We start from the raw sequence: 24,965 nt of genomic DNA, 5'->3' as shown, positions 1-24,965 counted from the left end.
AGACATCTAGTTCTAGGCAACCAACCCGTGCTAAGTTGCCTAAGAAGAAAATTCCTAGTGCATCAAATGATCATGACATTTCATTTAAAATTTTTGATGCATCTTATGTTTTAACTAACAAATCCGGCAAGGTAGTTGCCAAGTATGTTGGGGGCAAACACAAGGGATCAAAAACTTGTGTTTGGGTACCCAAAGTTCTCGTATCTAATGCCAAAGGACCCAAAACCATTTGGGTACCTAAAGTGAAGAACTAAACTTGTTTTGTAGGTTTATGCATCCGGGGGCTCAAGTTGGGTAATCGACAGCGGGTGCACAAACCACATGACAGGGAAGAAGAAGATGTTCTCCTCCTACGAGAAAAACCAAGATCCCCAACGAGCTATCACATTCGGGGATGGAAATCAAGGTTTGGTCAAAGGATTGGGTAAAATTGCTATATCACCTGACCATTCTATTTCCAATGTTTTTCTTGTAGATTCATTAGATTACAATTTGCTTTCCGTTTCTCAACTATGCAAAATGGGCTACAACTGTTTATTCACTGATATAGGTGTAACTGTCTTTAGAAGAAGTGATGATTCAATAGCATTTAAGGGAGTGTTAGAGGGTCAGCTATACTTAGTGAATTTTGATAGAGCTGAACTCGACACTTGCTTAATTGCTAAGACTAACATGGGCTGGCTCTGGCATCGCCGACTAGCACATGTTGGGATGAAGAATCTTCATAAGCTTCTAAAGGGAGAGCACATTTTAGGATTAACAAATGTTCATTTTGAGAAAGACAGGATTTGTAGCGCATGCCAAGCAGGGAAGCAAGTTGGCACCCATCATCCACACAAGAACATCATGACAACCGACAGGCCACTGGAACTCCTACACATGGACCTTTTCGGCCCGATAGCTTATATAAGCATCGGCGGGAATAAGTACTGTCTAGTTATTGTGGATGATTATTCTCGCTTCACTTGGGTGTTCTTTTTGCAGGAAAAATCTCATACCCAAGAAACCTTAAAGGGATTCTTGAGACGGGCTCAAAACGAGTTCGGCTTAAGGATCAAGAAAATTAGAAGCGACAACGGGACGGAGTTCAAGAACTCTCAAATTGAAGGCTTCCTTGAGGAGGAGGGCATCAAGCATGAGTTCTCCTCTCCCTACACGCCACAACAAAATGGTGTAGTGGAGAGGAAGAACCGAACTCTAATGGACATGGCTAGAACCATGCTTGATGAGTACAAGACATCGGATCGGTTTTGGGCCGAGGCGGTCAACACCGCCTGCTACGCCATCAACCGATTATATCTACACCGAATCCTCAAGAAGACATCATACGAACTCCTAACCGGTAAAAAGCCCAACATTTCATATTTTAGAGTCTTTGGTAGCAAATGCTTTATACTTGTTAAGAGAGGTAGAAAATCTAAATTTGCTCCTAAGACTATAGAAGGCTTTTTACTAGGATATGATTCAAACACAAGGGCATATAGAGTCTTTAACAAGTCCTCTGGACAAGTTGAAGTTTCTTGTGACATTGTGTTTGATGAGACTAACGGCTCTCAAGTAGAGCAAGTTGATCTTGATGAGATAGGTGATGAAGAGGCTCCGTGCATCGCGCTAAGGAACATGTCCATTGGGGATGTGTGTCCTAAGGAATCCGAAGAGCCTCCAAATGCACAAGACCAACCATCCTCCTCCACGCAAGCATCTCCACCAACTCAAAATGAGGATGAGGCTCAAGTTAATGAAGGAGAAGATCAAGCAAATGAGCCACCTCAAGATGACGGCAATGATCAAGGGGGAGATGCAAATGATCAAGACAAGGAGGATGAAGAACCAAGGCCGCCACACCCAAGAGTCCACCAAGCAATCCAACGAGATCACCCCGTCGACACCATCCTCGGCGACATTCATAAGGGAGTAACCACTAGATCTTGTGTTGCACATTTTTGTGAGCATTACTCTTTTGTTTCCTCTATTGAGCCTCACAGGATAGAGGAAGCTCTTCAAGATTCGGATTGGGTGGTGGCGATGCAAGAGGAGCTCAACAACTTCACTAGGAATGATGTATGGCATTTGGTTCCACGTCCTAATCAAAATGTTGTAGGAACCAAATGGGTCTTCCGCAACAAGCAAGACGAGCATGGTGTGGTGACAAGGAACAAAGCTCGACTTGTGGCTAAAGGATACTCCCAAGTCGAAGGTTTGGATTTCGGTGAAACCTATGCACCCGTAGCTAGGCTTGAGTCAATTTGTATATTATTGGCCTATGCTACTTACCATGACTTCAAGCTTTATCAAATGGACGTGAAGAGTGCCTTCCTCAATGGACCAATCAAGGAAGAGGTCTATGTTGAGCAACCTCCTGGCTTTGAAGATAGTGAGTACCCTAACCATGTTTATAAACTCTCTAAGGCGCTTTATGGGCTCAAGCAAGCCCCAAGAGCATGGTATGAATGCCTTAGAGATTTCCTTATCACTAATGGTTTCAAAGTCGGAAAGGACGATCCTACTTTGTTCACTAAAACTCTTGAAAATGACTTGTTTGTATGCCAAATTTATGTTGATGATATTATATTTGGGTCTACTAATGAATCTACATGTGAAGAATTTAGTAGGATCATGACACAGAAATTCGAGATGTCAATGATGGGGGAGTTGAAGTACTTCTTGGGATTTCAAGTGAAGCAACTCCAAGAGGGCACCTTCATTAGCCAAACAAAGTATACTCAAGATATTCTAAGCAAGTTTGGGATGAAGGATGCCAAACCCATCAAGACACCCATGGGAACCAATGGGCATCTCGACCTCGACGAGGGAGGTAAATCCGTCGATCAAAAGGTATACCGGTCAATGATAGACTCTTTGCTATATTTATGTGCATCTTGACCGGATATTATGCTTTCCGTATGCATGTGTGCAAGATTCCAAGCCGACCCTAAGGAAGCTCACCTTACGGTCGTAAAACGAATCTTGAGATATTTAGTTTATACTCCTAAGTTTGGGCTTAGGTATCCTAGTGGATCCACTTTTGATTTAATTGGTTATTCGGATGCCGATTGGGCGGGGTGTAAAATTAATAGAAAGAGCACATCGAGGACTTGCCAGTTCTTGGGAAGATCCTTGGTGTCTTGGGCTTCAAAGAAGCAAAACTCCGTAGCTCTTTCTACCGCCGAAGCCGAGTATATTGCCGCAGGCCATTGTTGCGCGCAATTGCTTTGGATGAGGCAAACCCTTAGGGACTACGGTTACAAACTAACCAAAGTTCCTCTTCTATGTGATAATGAGAGTGCAATCCACATGGCGGATAATCCCGTCGAGCATAGCCGCACTAAACACATAGCCATTCGGTATCACTTTTTAAGGGATCACCAACAAAAAGGAGATATCGAGATTTCATACATTAATACTAAAGATCAATTAGCCGATATCTTTACCAAGCCTCTTGATGAACAAACCTTTAACAAACTTAGGCATGAGCTAAATATTCTTGATTCTAGGAACTTCTTTTGTTAATTTGCACACATAGCTCATTCATATACCTTTGATCATGTCTCTTTCATATGCTATGACTAATATGTTTTCAAGTCTATTTCAAACCAAGTCATAGGTGTATTGAAAGGGAATTGGAGTCTTCGGCGAAGACAAAGGCTTCCACTCTGTAACTCATCCTTCGTCGTCGATCCGTGCAACTCTCCATCTTTGGGGGAGAGAGCCTGAGTCCAAAGCAAAAGGACTCCGTCTTTTGGTATAATCTTCTCTCATGTTCTATTTGCCAAAGGGGAGAAAGTAATTTCAGGGCTCTAATGATTCCATTTTTGGCGATTTATGCCAAAGGGGGAGAGAGCATGAGCCCAAAGCAAAAGGACCGCACCACCACCTAATTTTAAAACTAAGGTTTTCCAATTGGTAAATTTCAAATTGATATCTCATTGTGTTCAAAAAGGGGAGAAAGTAGTATCTTCAAAATCAATATCTTAAAACCCTCTTGAACACTAAGAGGAGGATTTCATTTAGGGGGAGTTTTTGTTTAGTCAAAGGAAAAGCATTTGAAACAGGGGGAGAAAATTTCAAATCTTGAAAATGCTTCGCAAAATTCTATTCATTTTACCTTTGACTATTTGCAAAAGGACTTTGAAAAGGATTTACAAAAGAATTTGCAAAAACAAAACATGTGGTGCAAGTGTGGTCCAAAATGTTAAAAATAAAGAAACAATCCATGCATATCTTATGAGTAGTTATATTGGCTCAATTCCAAGCAACATTTGCACTTACATTATGCAAACTAGTTCAATTATGCACTTCTATATTTGCTTTGGTTTGTGTTGGCATCAATCACCAAAAAGGGGAGATTGAAAGGGAATTAGGCTTACACCTATTTCCTAAATGATTTTGGTGGTTGAATTGCCCAAAACAAATAATTGGACTAACTAGTTTGCTCTAGTGTATAAGTTATACAGGTGCCAAAGGTTCACACTTAGCCAATAAAAAGACCAAGAATTGGGTTCAACAAAGAGAGCAAGGGATAACCGAAGTGTGCCCTAGTCTGGCGCACCGGACTGTCCGGTGTGCCACCGGATAGTGTCCGGTGCACCAGGGGACTTCACGCTGAACTCCTCACCTTCGGGAAAATCCAGAGGCGCTCCGCTATAATTCACCGGACTGTCCGGTGCACCACCGGACAGTGTCCGGTGCTCCAGAGGAGAGCGACTCTGAACTTGCCAGCTTCAGGAATCCGCTCCGCTATAATTCACCGGACATGTCCGGTGTACACCGAACTGTCCGGTGAGCCAACGGAGCAACGGCTACTTCGCGCCAACGGTCACCTGCAGAAGCAATTAATGCGCGCCAGTGCGCGCAGAAGTCAGGCACACGCGAAGTGGCACACCGGACACTCTACAGTACATGTCCGATGTGCCACCGGACATCCAGGCGGGCCCAGCAGTCAGAGCTCCAACGGTCGGAACCCAACGACCTGGTGACGTGGCTGGCGCACCGGACACTGTCCGGTGTGCACCGGACTGTCCGGTGCACCATGCGACAGACAGCCTCCACCAAACGGCTAGTTTGGTGGTTGGGGTTATAAATACCCCCAACCACCCCACATTCAAGTCATCCAAGTTTTCCACCTTCCAACTACTTACAAGAGCTAGGCATTCAATACAAGACACACCCAAGTGATCAAATCCTCTCCCAATTCCACAAAAGCTTTAGTGATAAGTGAGAGTGATTTGTTGTGTTCTTTTGAGCTCTTGCGCTTGGATTGCTTTCTTCTTTCTCATTCTTTCTTGAGATCAATACTCACTTGTAACCGAGGCAAGAGACACTAATTGTGTGGTGGTCCTTGCGGGGAAGTTTTGTTCCCGGTTGATTTGAGAAGAGAAAGCTCACTCGGTCCGGGGACCGTTTGAGAGAGGGAAGGGGTTGAAAAAGACCCGGCCTTTGTGGCCTCCTCAACGGGAGTAGGTTTGCGAGAACCGAACCTCGGTAAAACAAATCCGCGTGTCACACTCTTTATTCGCTTGCGATTTGTTTTGCACCCTCTCTCGCGGACTCGATTATATTTCTAACGCTAACCCGGCTTGTAGTTGTGATTAATTTTGTAAATTTCAGTTTCGCCCTATTCACCCCCCCTCTAGGCGACTTTCACAAATCTCTGTCTCGCCCGAGCCCGCCCTCGGTCAACTACACCAACGGAGAAAAGCGTGATGCCGCCTGTTCTCCCGCCAACCCCGCAGAGGACAAGATGGCTACAAGGACAACAAGACCGATGTTTAATCTACTTTTTGCCATCTCGGATGATGTTAGGACCAGATCACCTCACTCTTCTGCCATGCCGAGCACTGTTTTAAGCAACTATGACTCGACAAACATCTCGTTTAGGATGGACTCGGACGCTTGCTCGTGTTCTCGACTTAGCCTCGGTTCTCTATCTCACAAAAGACAACGCAAAGTACCAAGGCCATCCTACCGTCCGTGCCGCTACAAGGCTCAGACGTGCCCCCTTTGAAGGTCATTCTCCGACCATGCTGCTACAGGCTCGGACGCACCTCCGATGACTACGACAATAACGTAACAACACTTGTACGCCTGAGTTTCCTCCTTGCGACTATAAAAGGAAGAGAGAGCACAACACTTCACCGCTCACACCACTCCTGATATTGGCATTGACCTCAATCACACTTAGTGACTTGGGACCTGCTCCCTCTATCGACTAGCTTGTATCCCCTACTATGAGTACCTAGGTGCAAGGTAATATAAGTCTCATCCCCCTCGCTGGAAGTAGAGGCTTCTCTTGCCCGAACCAAGATAAATCTTGTGTCTTCTTGCATCACCCGTATGGATAGGGCACACAACACAAATTCACTTGTTGGTTAGGACCCCCAGTTCCCAAAACAACGACATAGGCCATAATGTTCCTTCGCGCCCACGGTAGGAACTGTGACTTGCGTCTGCTTGATATCTCAGACCGTGTCCGGCCGTGGAGTTTGAGTTCATCGAGGCATGATAGTGGATATAGCCATAGCACGACTACATTTCGGTGGTGACCTCTGCAGTGCCATTGGCTTACCTGAGGGTTCGGTAGCGAAGGATCTGGACCACCTGACAGATGACTTCGATGCTACCACGAATGCTATACTAGGGGAGGTGTTCGTGGAGAAGATAATCCACAACATTCCATAACTTTGCTTATGATTGTTTTGGTTTGGACACCTAATTATCGTGGCCCATTTGGATTGTTGACGTGTGTGGGTTTTGGGTCCCCCGAATCTTGGCTTGTCCTAGGGTTCTTTGAGGGGGGCGCTTTTCGTGTGGCTTTCACTCGTCTGCCATACTTGTGCAGGGTGAGCCCTTGAGTCTCTACTCAACGCAGAGATCCATCTAGGGGGTCGTCTCATATTTTTAGTCTACTCTCCCACACACACCTCCTTCGCGGGATGAGGGGAGGTGAGCAAACCACACTTTCCTCGATGGGCTAGCAATGGCGCTCGATGAGATACAAACGAGTAATTCGAGTGAGGTCCTGGTTCCTTCCATAAGATCCAAGCGTGGGGTCCGCTAGAGACCATACTCATGCTCTCAAACACCGACTCATATAGTTGTCAATTCCGTTCGACTAGAATCGACGGTTCGCTGCCTCTCTTTGCGATAAATCCTGAGTCAGACCTTCTTAGGACTCGAACACGAGTCGATGACACCCTTAACGCTTCATGCGTCAGGGTCCTCGTCGCTAGTGTGCCAGTCACTGGCTTCCCCTTGCTCCGTCTTTCGCCGGAGCGACCACGAGCCCTACGCAAACCGACCATAGAACTCTAGAATTCATGACTAACTTGTCGTGGGTTTTTCGGTCCCTGCCAAAGGAAATGAACAAGTTCAAGGTCTTACCGGAGAGGGGCCCTCGGTGCACACTCCATTTCCTGGTCAGGGTCGATTCGAAGGGTGGTCTGGTCCGGTGCGTCGACTTTAGACGATTTTCGGTCCCTTCGATATTCTCGAGCGTGGGAGGGTGGCCCTGTGTTAATCAAGCAAGCAAAAGAGGAGAGATATCAGTGCGGTCATGTCTACTGGATGGACACAAATGTTTTGACAGGAGGTGAGTAATTTGGTGTTTTCCGAGGGTGGCCTGCCAAGTTATTGACTTCTCCTTAGCCCCTGCTATTCCGGACCTCGGTGGGCGGCGACGGGTTCGCATGTGAAGGAGAGATTAAGGCAGCTACTGGTTCACGTTCACGATGGAGACGAAGAGGACGAGGTTGAGCCAGGGAAAACCTACCCGAGCTCAGGAGGCCGGGGCGAAAGATCGCTCGTCCCCCGTGGATCGGGCTGAGAAGCATGGACGCCAAACACACCTTTTTTGCCCTAGGGAAATTGGGCTCGGGGATTTCAAGGCCAGAGAATGGGCCGGGATCCTCCGAGATCACGGGCTACCAAAGGGACCCTAAATGGCTCAACTGCCCCTGATTCGGCCCGTTAGAACATAACAAGAAACTAAATAGTGCTACACCCTTAAAAGATATATTTTATTAGTTAATGGACCAGAATGATACAATGACTCAAAATTTTAAGGACCAGAACAGCATTTTACTCGTGTTTCTTCCTTAAGGGCGTATTTATTCTGGGATTTTTATCCTTTTCAATTTAACAAGGAAATGAAATGAGGTGTGAGGAAAAGGAGGGAAAGCATTGGCGGGCGGGCGGGCGGGCGCCTGTCTCTTGCGGCTGTGGTGCCGCCCGAGAGCGCGACCCATTCGTTCGCGAGCCTCACTTCCAGTTCCAGCACGAATCCTCGTCCAATCCACGCCTGCTGCTCGCGAGCCATCGCCACAGTGCTGGCCTGGCCATGCCTGGAGCCGTTGCGCTTGCGCCCACGTTCGCGGCAGCGAGCAGCTCCGCCGCCGCGGCCTCCACGCTGGCTCCGAACCCGACAAGCCGAGGCGACCCGCTAATTATTAGGTTGTGCCGCAATGCTCCTGCTAGCGCAACTCCACTTGTTCCACTTGTAGCCACCCGTCGCTACGTGCGTGGCTGCCGCGGCGCGGCTCTAGTGGCCAGTCCCCACCACGCTCCAAACCCTCGCCTCCGATTCGCGTCTGCGGCAGAGGGGATGGCTGCGGAAGCGAGCACGGCGGGTGCGGCGTCGGCAGCCGAGGCGAAGCCCTTCGCCGTCCTCTTCGTGTGCCTCGGTCAGTCCCCTCAACCCTAGTCTCTGCTCACCTCCGTCTCCGTCTCCGTCTCCATGCCCTGCCCGTGAGTGCGAACCAATTTTGGTACCGATCCTCCATTTTTCCTGCGTCCATGCGGATTGAACTTACTCGTTATTGTGTCGCCTAATTGACTTGGGGTAGTTCTTGGAATCTCATCGACAATAGCCGGTAGCCAACTAGCCATAGCATTGCATTACCCATCTTAGCACCACAGCTACCTCTAGCTTAAGGACGAATTACAAATTCTCACAATTTATGGGATGAAGGTTCGGAGATTTTGATTGTTCAAATATCAACTCGCCCTGCAACGCGATTAAGAATTTCGGATGGTTTGATCTGAGCAATATAATGCTTACCAGTTGTGTGCATAGTGATGTTCAACTATGTTGGCACTGGTTGTTGCACGGGCTGTATGAATTCAGGTCCTTGATGCTTGTTTATTATACTTCTTGTTTCCATGCACTTGCATTCTAGTTCTCACTTTTCAGTTTTCACAATGTGTATGATCATGTAATTCTTTTTGTACATGCTATGAAATCAGCCTAGTTGCTCAGACCCTTAGTTCTCCTATGCACTTGCAGCCACTTAGCTGCATGTCCCTCCATATGTAGAGAAGCTGCAGTATGCCACACTCAGGAATGTTGTACAGATGAAAACAATCCTGACATTTGTCCTTCCAGATACATGGGTTTGTGCCATCAAACATAGGAAAGGACATCTTTGGTAAAGACAGGCGATGCTGAGTGTGGGGTTCTGAACGAAAAAGACTCAGACCAAGCATCAAATGGTTGGGGAGCGAAGTAGCTGCTTCTTTGAGCGGAGGGTGATTGTGGAATGGAGAAGAGGGTGGTGCATGGAGGCCGCATCCTTGTCAGACTGCGCCAAAGTTAGCTTAACAATTGCCTGACCAGTAATCCCCATCTGCTTGGCCAAAGTTTGTTGATCCTTCAACAGTTGCTTCAAAACCTGGACGCTGAGATCCACCCGCTCCGCCACACGTTGCTGATTGGAGTCCATCTCAGTGACTTAGTGTACAGAAGATCAAGCGACTCCTGAAAATGGTCAGCATTCATCTGCTTTGGATTTCTCCGCCGCCATCGCCTCCAGGATGAACTGAATCTGGATGGAAGGCTTGGGAGGAGCTGTGGTGACCGACCTCAAACCGAGTGAACCACAGACACTGAATTACAGGATCATGCGCGAGAATCCATGGAAGTCTCACACGCAATCAACCAACCGCCAGGAATTACCACTCAAGGCTGAAGGAATCGTACGGTAACAGAACAGAACTCATCAGCCAAGAGAGGAAAGCCGTCCGTGCTGCCGAGAGAAAGCTGAATCACCTGGTTGCCGTCACTGCCACCAAAATGCTGGAATCCCAAATCCTCGCCACCCAATCGCCACCAGATTACACATGATGAAAACCGTTGCCACCACCGAACAGCGAATCCAATACCACTGTAACTACCTGTTGCTGCGACGAGGTGCCGGACATCAGCAAGATCACAGCAGAGATAACTTGGAGAACGGACAAGGAAGGATTCCTCTCCGATTCGATTTCTTACTACTAGTTCATTGTCTGCCTTCTTCCTTTACACGGCAGTGGCTTATAAGCCAGAGGCTGACTCTGCCCTGTGGGCCACACACACATATGACATACCAACACCAAAAACGTATACGCCGGCTGTAAACACGTTCGCGCCATTGACATGGTACCAGCCATGACATCATGCAATCCTTTTTGCACATGCTTGGGTGCTCGTTCAGTAGTGTATAATCCATCACAATGCCTTGTCCTTGGATGATTTCTCGTTACAGTGTGGACCGTGGAAGTATCTGAGTTATTGATGCATATGAATATGTCTGTTCTTCAGCGCTTGATGTAAATTATGTGTACAGGGAATATTTGCCGGAGTCCTGCGGCTGAAGCTGTGTTTCGGACCCTCGTAAGCAAGCGTGGGCTTGACTCCAAGTTTCTCATAGACTCTGCTGGTACCATCGGGTATCATGAGGTTGCATCATATGTTTACTATGCTCTTTGGTACATTTACTCAGATCAATGATGGCATCAGTGCTAATGATGTTTTTTTTGAGGCTTTAGGGTAATAAGGCAGACTCAAGGATGAGAGCAGCTTCAAAAAAGCGGGGGATTGAGGTCACATCAATATCCAGGCCTATCAAACCCTCGGATTTTCGTGATTTTGATCTTATCCTTGCAATGGACAGGCAGAACTATGGTTGTCTCTCAGGCTCTATTATTTGTGTTTCAGTACCTCTCTAAATTTGTTGTTATATGCTGCTTGATGCATTGGAGCATTTCTGTTTTGAACAATATGCAGAAGATATATTGAACTCGTTTGAGAGATGGAGACGCAAAGAGCCCCTCCCTGATAGTGCACCCAATAAGGTTAGTGTGTAGATTATTAATCTCAATATGTGTCGTGCAATCTTGGCCAGCTAGAATTTAGCTCATATGCATTTGTCACTTCGATTTTCTAGACACGTCCTTTCCCCTTTAAAGCAGCCTTGTGAACTGATGTGTGTTTGGGGCTGCTCTAGCTCTAGAAAATTTGGAGTTGGTGAGCAAGTTATTAGGTGTTCCGGAAAATCGTGGAGCTGGAGTTGTAAACCTTTAGAATACATTTGGATGAGTCATTTTGTTTATTGTTTAGATTTACAATATTTTTTAAAACTATTTAAATTTATACTATAAACTACCACTCCACGCTGGAGCTGGAACCTAAAGCAGTTCGAACATCTGATTTACTTTCTTTCCTTAAATTTTACTGTCTGTAGACTGGTATAGTATAGCCTTCTTCATGTATTTTAACATTACAATAGGTAAAAGCTATGGTACCTGCAAAGAGTAAATCGTGATTGTTTTTTTATCAGTTGTTCACTTAGTTAAGGAGCATATCTTGTATCTTCTGCTTGACCTTATGTAGCTTTTATTCTTGCTTTAGCTTTTTTATTTAGGGAAATTACTAATATAATATTAATCCTTTTTGTTAACTTAAGGTATGCAATGGCATCATTTTTATATGTTTTCTTCATTCTTGAAAGTTCACACTTACTGAATTGGTACTCCCATGTTCATTAGGTTAAGCTGATGTGCTCCTACTGCAAACAACATACTGAGTCTGAAGTTCCAGATCCTTATTATGGAGGTCCTCAGGGATTTGAAAAGGTCAGTAGCATGATGTACTTGTTAGCACAAAATTTGCAATCATGTTCTCGATCTTATTAGTTGAGATTTTGTCCCAGTGACCAGTGAGTATGAATGTCATGGCCTATCTACGCTAATCACTCGGTTTTGGTTCCTGTCCAATTAAAATAGCTTGTGCATGAGTCTGGCATACCTTTAATTAAATAAACAACTGTGTAGACTGTAGACTGATGACCTGAGATATTCTCAGTTCCACCAATGCCAAGTATTTGTGCACTAGTGTTAAATGTGATCAGCTCCTGAACTTTACATGACTTGTATATTTATCACATGCTAGCATTCACTTATATAGTTCTCAAATATTATTATACCACAGAGATTTAAGCAATTTGTCTTCTTCTGATACAAATTGTCAAATCAGGTCTGGGCACAACTACATTATGCCCAGGAGTTTGCATGAGGAACTACATGACATACAATAAGTCAGTAACAAACTAGTATGACACTAACAAACCTCAGAAAATGAAAATGTCTATAACCCTAGGTATACATTTGCTGGCAAGCTGATACTGGATCACCAATCCACAGCTACGCTGAGGCCAGAGATATAACCTTACTAAGCCCTTTGGATATAACAATAATTTTGCCATAACATTGGCTGTAGTCGTGCACTATATCTGCAAAATAGCTGACCATGCTTACACAAGTTTTACATGAGATGCGCAGCTGTGTTCGATATCCTTCTTCTAATAAGTGGTGTCTGGGGGCTTTCAGGTGTTGGACTTATTGGAAGATGCTTGCGAGTCGCTGCTTGATAGTATCGTCGCAAACAATGCAAGCATTTCTGGGTGACATCGATGTAAATCTCCACATAGACATCTATTTTCAGACGCACCGGCTGTAGCATCCATGCACAACCGGAGTAATTTGGTTGCTAATGCAACATTGATCATGTCGTTATTACCCAGGTCTTGGTCTGGTTTGTATATACCACCATCCTTATACCTGGTTATGTGATAAGTGACAAAAAAACTGCTCATCATCACTTTTTTCCACTAAAGATAATCAGAAACAATCAGAATGACTGACAAAGCATGCTTATGTCCATTTGAAACTTACTATTTTCGCATAAGGCATACTCGGTTCCTCAGGAACCATGCTTGGAACAATTGTTTGACTAATTTATATGACATTTGATAAGCTGGAACAGTTTCTGGGTTCTGGCTAGATTTCTAGCTATCCCTTTGTTTGAATTTTGCACTGTTTTTTTTTTCTTCTTCCCGGTGCTTTTCTTTAGCCTGCAGCAGGCTGCAACCAGCACGACCTCCACAGGTGACTGCGGCTACCATGAAATCAGTCGTCACCGGCGGTAGCACTGCACATGCAAGAAGAAGCCGCCGGGCGACTGCTCTGTGGCAGCTGTGTCGTCGGCCATCCACAGCCTGCCCTCCTTCTCCGCCCTAGCCTTCACCATGAACTGCGCCCCCGAGCCCGCGCTGCCGCCACCCCGCCCACCGAACCACCAGTCGTGCACGTCCCACATGACGTCGACCACCTCTCCGTCGGGCAGCACGGCGGCGCGGTTGCCCCGGAAGCCCCAGCCCACCCGCCGCACCTCCGTCACCTTCTCGCCGTCGATGGTGACCCGCAGCTCCCCCTCCCCGCCCCTGCACGCGTGCACGGCCACCTCGTGCTCGTCCCCGCCCTCGCGGAACCTGCAGCGCGTGACGTGCGCCGCCGCCGCCGCTGCCGCGCAGCGCAGCTGCTCCCGCCGGCTGACGAGGAGCGCGGGCGCGGCGCGAGCGCTCGGTGCGAGGCCGAGGCGGCGGGAGAGCTCGCGCGCCGCGCCGCCCGCGCCGAGGAGGAGCGCGAGCTCGGCGTCGGCCACGACGGCGAGGCAGTAGTCGCGTTCGGGCTCCGGGGACGAAGGCGACGGGTACTTGGCCTCCGCGGTGTCCCAGTGCACGCCGACGGCCGTGCCGGCGCCGGTGACCAGCGACCGGCTCCCTCTTCTCTTGTGCAGCAGGAGGACAGGAGGCCTCGTCCGGGCCGGCGACGGCTTCGGCGCGTCGGAGGTGCCGCCGCCGCCGTCGTCATCGAAGTCGAAGGCGACCGCGACGCCGGCCTCTCCGGCCGCGCTCCGGGTCCACGTCACCCGGACGAGCACCTCCTTGCCCGAGGACAGCGCGGCCCTGTACACGCTGGTGGTGGCCGCCTGCAGCGCCCGGTCGAGCGCGCCGCGGCCGGAGACGGCGGCGTCGGCCGTGGCCACGCTGACGGAGCCGTCGCCGAAGCAGGACAGCTCCCTCATCGCCGCAGCCACTTGATTCGGACGCCGAGCAAAGCGACGGAACGCTGCGAATCTGCTGCGGATGCATTGGAGGGAGGCGAGGTGTTTTAATCGGCGGGTGTGCGTGTCGTTTGGCTGGGCTTGCAATCTGCGAGAGGAGGTGGCAGTCAAACAAAGGATTTCGTGAATCAACCGACGGCAGAAGCACCCGCCGGTATCTTGAGGTTCGGTCAAATAAGGAATTCGTTAGTTCAAGTGTTTGGCAATTTGACCAAACTATATACTTTATTTTCATTTCAGTTCAGCTGCCGTGTTGTATTGTATTGTATTGCTAGCTGAAGCTGAGTGAATTTTGCACGACGGCAAGCATGCGTGCATGCATGTTGGCAGCTGACAGGGCGACTACCAGACCATATCATATTCCGTCCCGATCATGCTTGACTCCCAACCTAGCATCATGTCTTTTTTTAATCTGATTTCTGTCCCACGCGCCATCATTGCGAGGAAAATGTGTTTGTCTGTGTGTTTGGGCGGGCGTTCGGCTGGCAAGGAAGATACTGGTCGACCAAACCGACGCCACAGCGCGATTTGCGATGCACGAACAGGTACCTTGTCCACGACACGCGCACGTTCCATGAGCTAGGAAGTATGGATGGAATGGAAACATCAGACGCTATCTTTGCTGAGGTGGTTGAAAATAATTCAATTTTGCAGTTCCAGGCCGTGCATTTTAGGCCACGTCGAGTAGTAGAGTTTTATTATTCTCATTAAATAGAGTGCTGTGTTAGCATTTTTTACGACATAACAGAGATTTACTACATAACCAAAATGTTCTGAAAGCTCGTACATGGTTGGATTGGATCAGCTAAAAAATAGGCCTGCCCGCAACAAAATATCGCATCTTACGTATATTCCGTGGATAGAACTTACGTAGATGTTGTATATTCCATGGATAGCTTGTTCATCTCAAAATTAAATAGGAGTAGATTTAATCCCCTCCAATTCCCTTGCAAACGAATAAGCCCTAAGGGCTTGTTCGGTTCTACTCCAATCCATATGGATTGAGAGGGATTGAGGTGGTTTCAATCCCTAGCAAGTCAAAATCCCTCCCAATCCGTATCAATCCCCTCCAATCCATATGGATTGAAAATAACCGAACAAACCCTAAAGGGGCTCTCCCTGTTGGGGGAGATCTTGTTCATCTGACATGTGAAAGAATACGACAGAGCACCACCAGGTCCCTGGTATGGAGGATGCGGCGATGGACATGACGATCATGGTAGCATGGTAAGGTTAACTCTAGCAACGCTGTACATACTGGTGTGTATAACACTGTTTTTGCATTATAGATGTACTGTTTGTCGAGATTAGTTTAAAATAGGGAGTAGGATAACGAGTGGGACAGGGAGTCTGCTGGAGATAGTCTAAAGCTTGATGATAAAGTAGTCATTTAAATAGGCAAAAACAATCTTATACTCCCTCTGTCCCAATTTAGTAGTGATTGTAGCACTTGTTTTTTATGTCTGTATTCAAATTAATTCAAATTAATGATGATTAATCTAGACACATATATAAAACATATACATTAATTATTGTATGAATCCATTAAAAGAAGACAAAAACAAATTTTGATTTGGGACGGAGGGAGTAACATAGATGATATAGTCTCGTAAGTAAAGACATACACATTAAAGCCCAGTCTAACAATAGAATAAAAAGAATCGTTATAATAGCAAATATCATCTCAACCAAAACCAACCATTTAGAAACCTCTATTCCACTAATATAGTTGCAACAGCTATGTAAAAGATTAAACATGTGTAACCTAAAAAATAAATGCTCATAGTGATGGTGGTGCTCTCATTTCCTTTGCATGTCGTGATGATTTAGTACCTAAAAGCCAAATAAGGGTGAGTAAAACTCTTATCATGTATAATTATAACCTAAAAATTCAAAGGTCACATGGTGATCCATGAACAAAGAGCCAAAATACTAAGAAACGGTAGTTTCCATTTAAAACAGACAGTGCCTAAATGCATCTATAGTATTTATCGATAAAGCCAAGCAAGTGCAAGAATAAAAGCCATGCAAGTGGAGGCAACACTTACTCACAGAAACATGAACATAGGAACCAAAAAAATTGCACCACCGAATAAAAGTGTCATTGATATTCAATGTAAACCAAAACTTAAAGCTTGAATTTGAATATAAAACCAAGCACACATCCAAATCCACCAAACGTGGACTGAATGTAAAGGAAGACATGAAATTGAGTTAGATGGAACATGAACATAACACATGAATTAACTAAATCAATTTGAAAACTCAAGCAATGTGCACAAGTCCAAACATAGGTTCGTCATGCACTTGGCTTAACTTCGGTGAGAATCCGCCATCACACTTTCATCACGCGCACTTTCCACTACTATGGAACAAAACTAACTTATGAGTTAGTCCAAGTTAGTCACAAATCTTGTATGAAATCTCAACTAAATCCCTCATTAGATCCTAATTTGTCAATTCTCTTATTTTTTCTAAAAATATTCGACTAGGTTGCTAAATTTGCTCTCTGTTTTGAGCATAATTCTCAAACTACTTAACCGAATGTAGAAAATAAATACATCATAAATATCTATAGAATTTTTGCTACAACTTTTGATTAAGTTACTAGGACCAACCCTAATTTCAAATAAAACTAAAAATATTTCTATCTAGAAAAGAAAAATCCTAGATGGATAGGACAATAACACTATTTTGGCTGATGTCCCTAAACCATTGACCCGCTTTGAGTCAAATCAACACCATTGGAAATATAGAAATGAGAGCTACAACTTGTGTTTGAAGGCACTAGTCAAATTATGAACATGCTATTCCTAGATATTCATCGAATATACTAGCCTAGATCTCGCAAATCTGAGTTGATGAACTCGATTTTTTTCCATTCTAATGATGAGTGTATGCATCAATAGCTACTAGGGACTACCTTTATGGTGAGATCACAAATATGTGAGAAAATTTTTGAACTCCCTAATGCCTAGTTCTTTCCCCTTCTTCCTATTCGTTGTCCATGTTTCTTCACCACCTTGCATTGCTTCCTCCTCTTCCTTCTATTCACTTCTCCCTATTCCCTTTAGTGAAACTATATTAAGTTAGCACAACACGAAGGACTTGACAGGAGGAAGGCATAGAGTATAGCAGGAGCAACTAGACTTACCGAAAAGAGGAACTTATTACACAAGGGAGCAACAACTCATTGCTAGATAGTAGCAAGAGAATGTGGAATAGGTGACCATGCTTGGGCTATATGAGGCTGATTGACAATGAAGGCCTAGGCAAGAATGTCTAATGTTTGATGGCGATAAATTAGTCCATTAGGTCCATGTGGACTGAAAGATAGTTGTGGGACAATGAGAGTTGTTTGAGTGGGAAAGCAAAGGATACAATTTGGGAGGGAATATGAGAATGATAGAGTTTCTTTGGGTTGGGAATTTGTAATGGAAACATGATGGATATGGTAGGAAAAATAGTATTGGCTCATTGGATTTTAGGATACCTAATAAGTACCTATAGGTGAAGATGCATACCTGCCCCTAACCCAAATCATTTGTAGATAGCTGACTTGATAGTACTCATATGTGTAGTTTTCACATGTACCTACACTCATTATGTACAAACTCTACAAGTTATTGCACCCATTGGTTTGGTTGTCATCCCATCCATCAATAAACAACGTGGGGCTAAAAACCTCATAATATCACATAAACACTTAACATGGCTCACATTGTGCTAAATTCAAACTGGACTAAATGCTAGATGGATCTGTTGTACACTTGATTTCAATCCCCTTGGGCATTAAATTTCAAGGCAACACAGTTAGATCGGGCTTCATCTTTACCCTATCATTCCTTCGGTCTCAAAGAGAAGGTAGATTGATAGGATGAAGATGAAGGTATAAACAAACAGATGAAACATCTAAAGTCAAAACAATAATGATGTAAGATAAGGTTTTAATGGAAGATACATGATCCAAATATAGAAAACATTGTTATGTAATGCCCTCTCTTTCTTTTATTAATTAAAGATTTATACAAGTATCTTAGGCTTCGTAAGATTACAACAAAGGATAAGAGGGTACAACTTCGTATGGAGAACGATGTGTTCTGCTCCAACCGAGAGAAAAAAAATCCAGAACAATGCATGTCACTGTTCATCTATTTATAGGCATAGAGTACAACTTTAAAGATTTACAATCGTGCCCTTAAACCTATACATTTAAACTACCATACATGCTGAGGACAAAGTTGTCCTTTTCTTCTTCTATCCAGATGATTAAGCTTTGAAGGCTTCTTATGGTTTTGTTTAGCTTCATCAAGTATGCACACATGGTAACTGCCCGAAGCTTCAGCCCTCGTGTACATGTCAAAGATAGGTTTCGGCTGAAGCTGCCAATAGTTATTGTATTAGTGTTTTGAGGACCTTTGGGAGAAGAAGTCCCCAACACGATCTATGGCACATAGGGCATTGACGCACTATACAAAAAACCCTTCTTAGGGCAAAAGACTTAGCGAAGGCAATATTTATAACATCGACAACTTGTTAGTACCATGTTAGGGCATTGACGCACTAATTAGTTCATAGACCCTTCTTAGGGCATTGACGCACTAATTAGTTCATAGACAACTTGTTAGTACCATGTTATGTCATTTGAAGCTTAACTTTAGGCATAAAGTACTTGATGTAAATCTTGTTTGATAAGATTCAAATATATTTGATCCTACTTAATATAACATCGACAATGCCTTGAACCATACAACATAAAATTTATTGGGTAAAACATTAATTTTCATTGGGTCTTAGGCCCTATGATTAGCTATAGGACCTAGGCCCATGTTGTTGTGTGCCCATAGCACTAGGAACAAGCCTTAGGGTGCTCTAGGTTGTTTGTGTTCTCAACTTGCATGGAGGCATAAACATTCTTCACAAAGGTGAATCCTACTGCTAGTGGTTGGTAACCAATGGAGCTATTGTGTATTGATTGCAAGGTTCAAATCATCCTTGATTAAAAGCCAAATTGTCAACATATAGATTTCTACAAATCAACTTATGTTTACCTATTAGAAGGTCGGACATAAAACTCTAGCTACTCACATTGTGCATTATTGGGAAAAACAATGGATGATCAAGTGATGAATACCTTATTTTCTTATGAATGTGTCATCAATTAAAAAATAGCTAAGCCAAGAAAATAAAATCACAAACATCCAACTATTTTCTTTATGAAGGCAATCTAGTGAAATTATGACTACATCACAAATGTCAAAATATAAACATACACAATGTAAGCACAATCTACTGATAACTACAAAAATATAATAAATTCAAATAACTTTTAAATGAACAAGGTGAAAAACAATCCTTAGGCCTCAAATGTACTCTATACAACTACAAGTGAAGATAAGTTTGAACAATGTCCAAATAGTTTCCAAGTCATATTTTTTGTTGAGTCCATCTATAGTCATTTGCACTCCTCTTCACGCCCCTGCCCTATATTGAGTAAATTCATTGTTAGTTCTATCTATTTGTCTACCAACCATGCACTATTTTCTTTAACTTCAGTATGTTTCTGCTGAAGCTTGTAGATACATAGCTAGTGGTATCATATGTTTTAGTAGTTACATTATTAGTTGAAACTTTATTCTTGCATTATTAAGTTCTAATAATTTACGACATGTCATGAATAGATAATTGTAGAATGATGAAAAAGTGGTTACCCATTTTTATAATTAACTCATTGGTCATTTAATTTTCTCTTGAGCAAAGTTATTGGTATCTTATCAATGTGGGCCTAACAACTATAGGAAACTATTGCTAGAGTTTTATCAAAACACAAAATCAACTGACAGTATCATTTGTTTTGTTTCTTCACATATGGAATGATAATCTGCTACCACATTTTATTAATACATAGTCGTCTATCATATATAGTTAATGATTAGAACATTTAATGTTCGTTAGTCATTATAGATATTAGTATATGTTACCTCTTCCATTATCTATGAAAGTATTACCTTTTTCTAAGAAATATGTGTATATATTATGAGAATGGTTTTACTCAATAAGTCATATAAGAACATTTGTAACAATACACAATATATACTTTTTGATGTCGAGTACAATATTTGGCTTCATTCCCTATGAATCATATCATTCTTGTTACAAGATTCATCATAAACACACAATTTACACGTGTGGCAAAAGCTTATTACATTAAGCCTAAAAGTAAAAGGACATTATTATAGACCCTAACATGCAACATTCCTAGATGATGCATTCCTTTCTCATCTCATCGTTGTAATCGAGCTGAGAAGCATAGCTAGTGTGTTCCCTTGAACATAAACTACAACATATTTTAAGTTGACACTAGTTTAAAACACAATCAATTTCTTGTTAGCCATATGGACTAGCAAAAGCTAGCTTCTCGAGTCATAGTAAGAAATCATAATAATCTTCTCCTTTTCTATGGCATACACAATGGGACACCACATTGAACACCATATATAAGGCATATTTTAGAAATCTAGCATATAGCAAGGCACCCCAAATATACATATAGCTAGACATTGTTAAACCAAAAGGTAATGTAATAGTTGTTCCTCCATTAATCTATATTCTAGTATAGTATTTATACATTTATTTTTAAAATATTTTACTATTAATGCATAATACCTTTATCTGATACTCTTTATCTGTATTTATTCCTTGTCAAACATTTGGTGTTAGATCCTTAATAGTACTATTGGTAAATTTAAGTGGAATCCAACTAAAATCTTGGTTCACATAATAATGTTTATACATCTAATTATTTCTATGTTATCTTTACAATATATAGGATGAGAAAATTTATAATCATCAAAGTAAATATATATAATAAATAGTTACTCGACCAATCACCACTCTATACTACAATAACATATACCTGAAAGTTGGCACTAACCATGGGTGTGGAAGGTAATAAACAATTAAAACATTTTTGTTTGTTACAATCGAATGTACTAAAAATTAATATCACCTAGAAAGGACATGAAAACTTATTGAGAGCACCTAGAGGGGGGGGTGAATAGGTGATCCTGTAAAAACTTAACTTATAGCCACAAAAACTTGTTAGAGGTTAGCACAATAATTGCCAAGTGGCTAAAGAGAAGATCTTGCACAATACGACAATCACAGAGAATTCAACACAGAGGAGACACGGTGATTTATCCCGTGGTTCGGCCAAGTACAAAACTTGCCTACTCCACGTTGTGGCGTCCCAACGGACGAGGGTTGCAATCAACCCCTCTCAAGCGGTCCAAAGACCCACTTGAATACCACAGTATTTTGCCTTGCTTATCTTTATCCCACTTGCGAGGAATCTCCACAAATTGGAGTCTCTCGCCCTTACAATTAAGATTCACAAAGAAGCACGGAGTAAGGGAGGGAAGCAACACACACAAATCCACAGCGAAACGCGCACACACACGGCCAAGATTCGAGCTCAAAGACTATCTCACAGTTTCTCACAAGAACAGAGCTCGAATCACTCAGAATCACAAACGGATGCGCAAAGACTTAGTGTGGATGATCAGGGATGCTCAAGAGTTGCTTGGTGTACTCCTCCATGCGCCTAGGGGTCCCTTTTATAGCCCCAAGGCAGCTAGGAGCCGTTGAGAACAAATCTGGAAGGCCATCTTTGCCTTCTGTCGTCGGGCGCACCGGACAGTCCGGTGCACACCGGACAGTGTCCGGTGCCCGATTCCTTTCCTTAAATGGCGAAGCCGACCGTTGCAGATGCGGGAGCCGTTGGCGCACCGGACATGTCCGGTGCACACCGGACAGTCCGGTGCCCCCTTCCGACCGTTGGCTCGGCCACGTGTCCTGCGCTGATCACGCGGCCGACCGTTGGCCCTGGCCGACCGTTGGCTCACCGGACAGTCCGGTGCACACCGGACAGTCCGGTGAATTTTAGCCGTACGCCGTCAGCAAATTCCCGAGAGCGGCCTCTTCGGCCGAGGCAGCCTGGCGCACCGGACACTGTCCGGTGCACCACCGGACAGTCCGGTGCCCCAGACCGAAACAGCCCCTTGGCTGCACACAGCCAAGTCTTCTCTTCTCTTCTTCTTTCTGTTTCTAACACTTAGACAAATATATTAGTACACAAAACCAATGTACTAAGACTTAGAAACATACCTTTGTTGAAGATTTGCACTTTGTTCATCCATGGGCATTGATTTACATTTAAGCACTTGTGTTGACACTCAATCACCAAAATACTTAGAAATGGCCCAAGGGCACATTTCCCTTTCAATCTCCCCCTTTTTGGTGATTTATGCCAACACAACATAAAGCAACTAGAACAAGTGCAAAATCACTTCAAATAAAAACTCAAGTTGGTTTTGATTCAATTTTGGCATATATGGATCATCCTTTGCCACCACTTGGTTTGTTTTTGCAAATCAAACTCAAATCTCTATTTCTATGTCAAACACACATGTTGAGGCATAAAGAGAGTCATTCCAAAAGAGATTGATCAAAGATTTCAAAAACTCCCCCTATTTCCCATAATCAACACTTCTCCCCACAAGAAGCCAACTTTTGACAATAGAGACAATAAAAGACAATAAAAGCTTTTGACACAACAAAAACTCTATTCTACTATTTTCAAAATCTCTCAAGTGGTAGCTGATCCATTTATCACTTTGGCCTTTATTTTCTCCCCCTTTGGCATCAAGCACCAAAACGGGATTAATCTTGGCCTCTTAACCCCATTGCCTCACCAAAGTCTTCAATTAAGAGCAAATGGCAATAAGATGTCATGAGATGAACTTGGAATAAGTTACCCTCTCATCGGAGTGCAGTGGAAGTCTTTCATGGTCCAAGTCCACCATTTCCCTTTCAATCCTCCTTCGAGACTAAAACATCAAACTCAAGCACATGGTTAGTCTCAAAGGGTCAAGTTGTAACACATCTCCCCCTAAACATGTGCATCACTGTGCAACGGACTTGTGAGGTCCAGGGAGTGTTTTTACAACTTGAGCACCATAATAAAGCAACAAAATGCAAAAAGGAACATGATCAAAAGCATAAGTACATGTATGCTACAATTCAATCCAGGTTCCGCGAATCTATGACATTTAGCTCACTACGCAACCTGCAAAAGGTCTTCTCATCTAGAGGCTTAGTGAAGATATCGGCTAGCTGGTTCTCGGTGCTAACATGAAACACTTCGATATCTCCCTTTTGCTGGTGGTCCCTCAAAAAGTGATGCCGGATGTCTATGTGCTTTGTGCGGCTGTGCTCAACAGGATTCTCCGCCATGCGGATAGCACTCTCATTGTCACATAGGAGTGGGACTTTGCTCAGATTGTAGCCAAAGTCCCGGAGGGTTTGCCTCATCCAAAGTAGTTGCGCGCAACACTGACCCGCGGCAACGTACTCGGCCTCAGCGGTGGATAGGGCAACGGAGGTTTGTTTCTTAGAGTTCCATGACACCAGGGACCTTCCTAAGAATTGGCACGTCCCCGATGTACTCTTCCTATCGACCTTACATCCAGCATAGTCGGAGTCTGAGTATCCAACTAAGTCAAAGGTAGACCCCTTTGGATACCAGAGCCCGAAGCAAGGCGTAGCAACTAAATATCTAAGAATTCGCTTCACCGCCACTAAGTGACACTCCTTAGGATCGGATTGAAATCTAGCACACATGCATACGCTAAGCATAATATCCGGTCTACTAGCACATAAGTAAAGCAAAGAACCTATCATTGACCGGTATGCTTTTTGATCAACGGACTTACCTCCTTTGTTGAGGTCGGTGTGTCCGTCGGTCCCCATCGGAGTCTTTGCGGGCTTGGCGTCCTTCATCCCAAACCGCTTTAGCAGATCTTGCGTGTACTTCGTTTGGGAGATGAAGGTGCCGTCCTTGAGTTGCTTCACTTGGAACCCAAGGAAGTAGTTCAACTCGCCCATCATTGACATCTCGAATTTCTGCGTCATCACCCTGCTAAACTCTTCACAAGACTTTTGGTTAGTAGAACCAAATATTATGTCGTCGACATAAATTTGGCACACAAACAAATCACCATCACATGTCTTTGTAAAAAGAGTTGGATCGGCTTTCCCAACCTTGAAAGCATTAACAATTAAGAAATCTCTAAGGCATTCATACCATGCTCTTGGGGCTTGCTTAAGTCCATAGAGCGCCTTAGAGAGCTTACACACATGGTCGGGGTACCGTTCATCCTCAAAGCCAGGGGGTTGCTCTACGTACACCTCCTCCTTGATTGGCCCATTGAGGAAATCGCTTTTCACATCCATTTGGTACAACCTGAAAGAATGGTGAGCGGCATATGCTAGCAAAATACGAATGGACTCTAGCCTAGCCACAGGAGCAAAAGTCTCCTCAAAGTCCAAACCTGCGACTTGGGCATAACCTTTTGCCACAAGTCGAGCCTTGTTCCTCGTCACCACCCCGTGCTCGTCCTGTTTGTTGCGGAACACCCACTTGGTTCCCACAACATTTTGCTTCGGACGAGGCACCAGCGTCCAAACTTCATTGCGCTTGAAGTTGTTGAGCTCCTCCTGCATGGCCAATACCCAATCCGGATCTAGCAAGGCCTCCTCTACCCTGAAAGGCTCAATAGAAGAGACAAAGGAGTAATGCTCACAAAAATTAACTAGTCGAGATCGAGTAGTTACTCCCTTGCTAATGTCACCCAGAATTTGATCGACGGGATGATCCCTTTGAATCATCGCTCGAACTTGGGTTGGAGGT

The 24,965-nt window shown here is 44.1% G+C and overlaps 1 protein-coding gene across 1 annotated transcript; it reads left to right on the top strand.

Moving 5' to 3' along the window:
- Positions 1 to 8,258: 8,258 nt before the first annotated feature.
- On the top strand, positions 8,259 to 13,069 carry LOC100283495 (low molecular weight protein-tyrosine-phosphatase slr0328). The gene is made up of 6 exons (NM_001156395.1): positions 8,259 to 8,678; positions 10,599 to 10,711; positions 10,801 to 10,936; positions 11,039 to 11,106; positions 11,800 to 11,886; positions 12,640 to 13,069. Exons 1-6 carry the CDS (start codon positions 8,336 to 8,338, stop codon positions 12,715 to 12,717), a joined length of 825 nt encoding a protein of 274 aa, NP_001149867.1. The 5' UTR covers positions 8,259 to 8,335; the 3' UTR covers positions 12,718 to 13,069.
- Positions 13,070 to 24,965: the final 11,896 nt, after the last annotated feature.

Source organism: Zea mays, chromosome 1, assembly GCF_902167145.1.
Source record: "Zea mays cultivar B73 chromosome 1, Zm-B73-REFERENCE-NAM-5.0, whole genome shotgun sequence".
In the NCBI taxonomy this organism is placed as follows: Eukaryota; Viridiplantae; Streptophyta; class Magnoliopsida; order Poales; family Poaceae; genus Zea; species Zea mays.
Note: the sequence above shows the minus strand (reverse complement) of the source record. Positions and strands in the feature narration are given on the sequence as shown.

Bases quoted from the DNA above. Each gene is read 5' to 3' on its own strand.
- LOC100283495 (NM_001156395.1), top strand. From the start codon at position 8,336: ATGCCTGGAGCCGTTGCGCTTGCGCCCACGTTCGCGGCAGCGAGCAGC. The intron at 8,679-10,598 runs GTCAGTCCCCTC...TTATGTGTACAG, and splicing joins CGTCCTCTTCGTGTGCCTCG to GGAATATTTGCCGGAGTCCT. The intron at 11,887-12,639 runs GTCAGTAGCATG...GGGGGCTTTCAG, and splicing joins GTCCTCAGGGATTTGAAAAG to GTGTTGGACTTATTGGAAGA.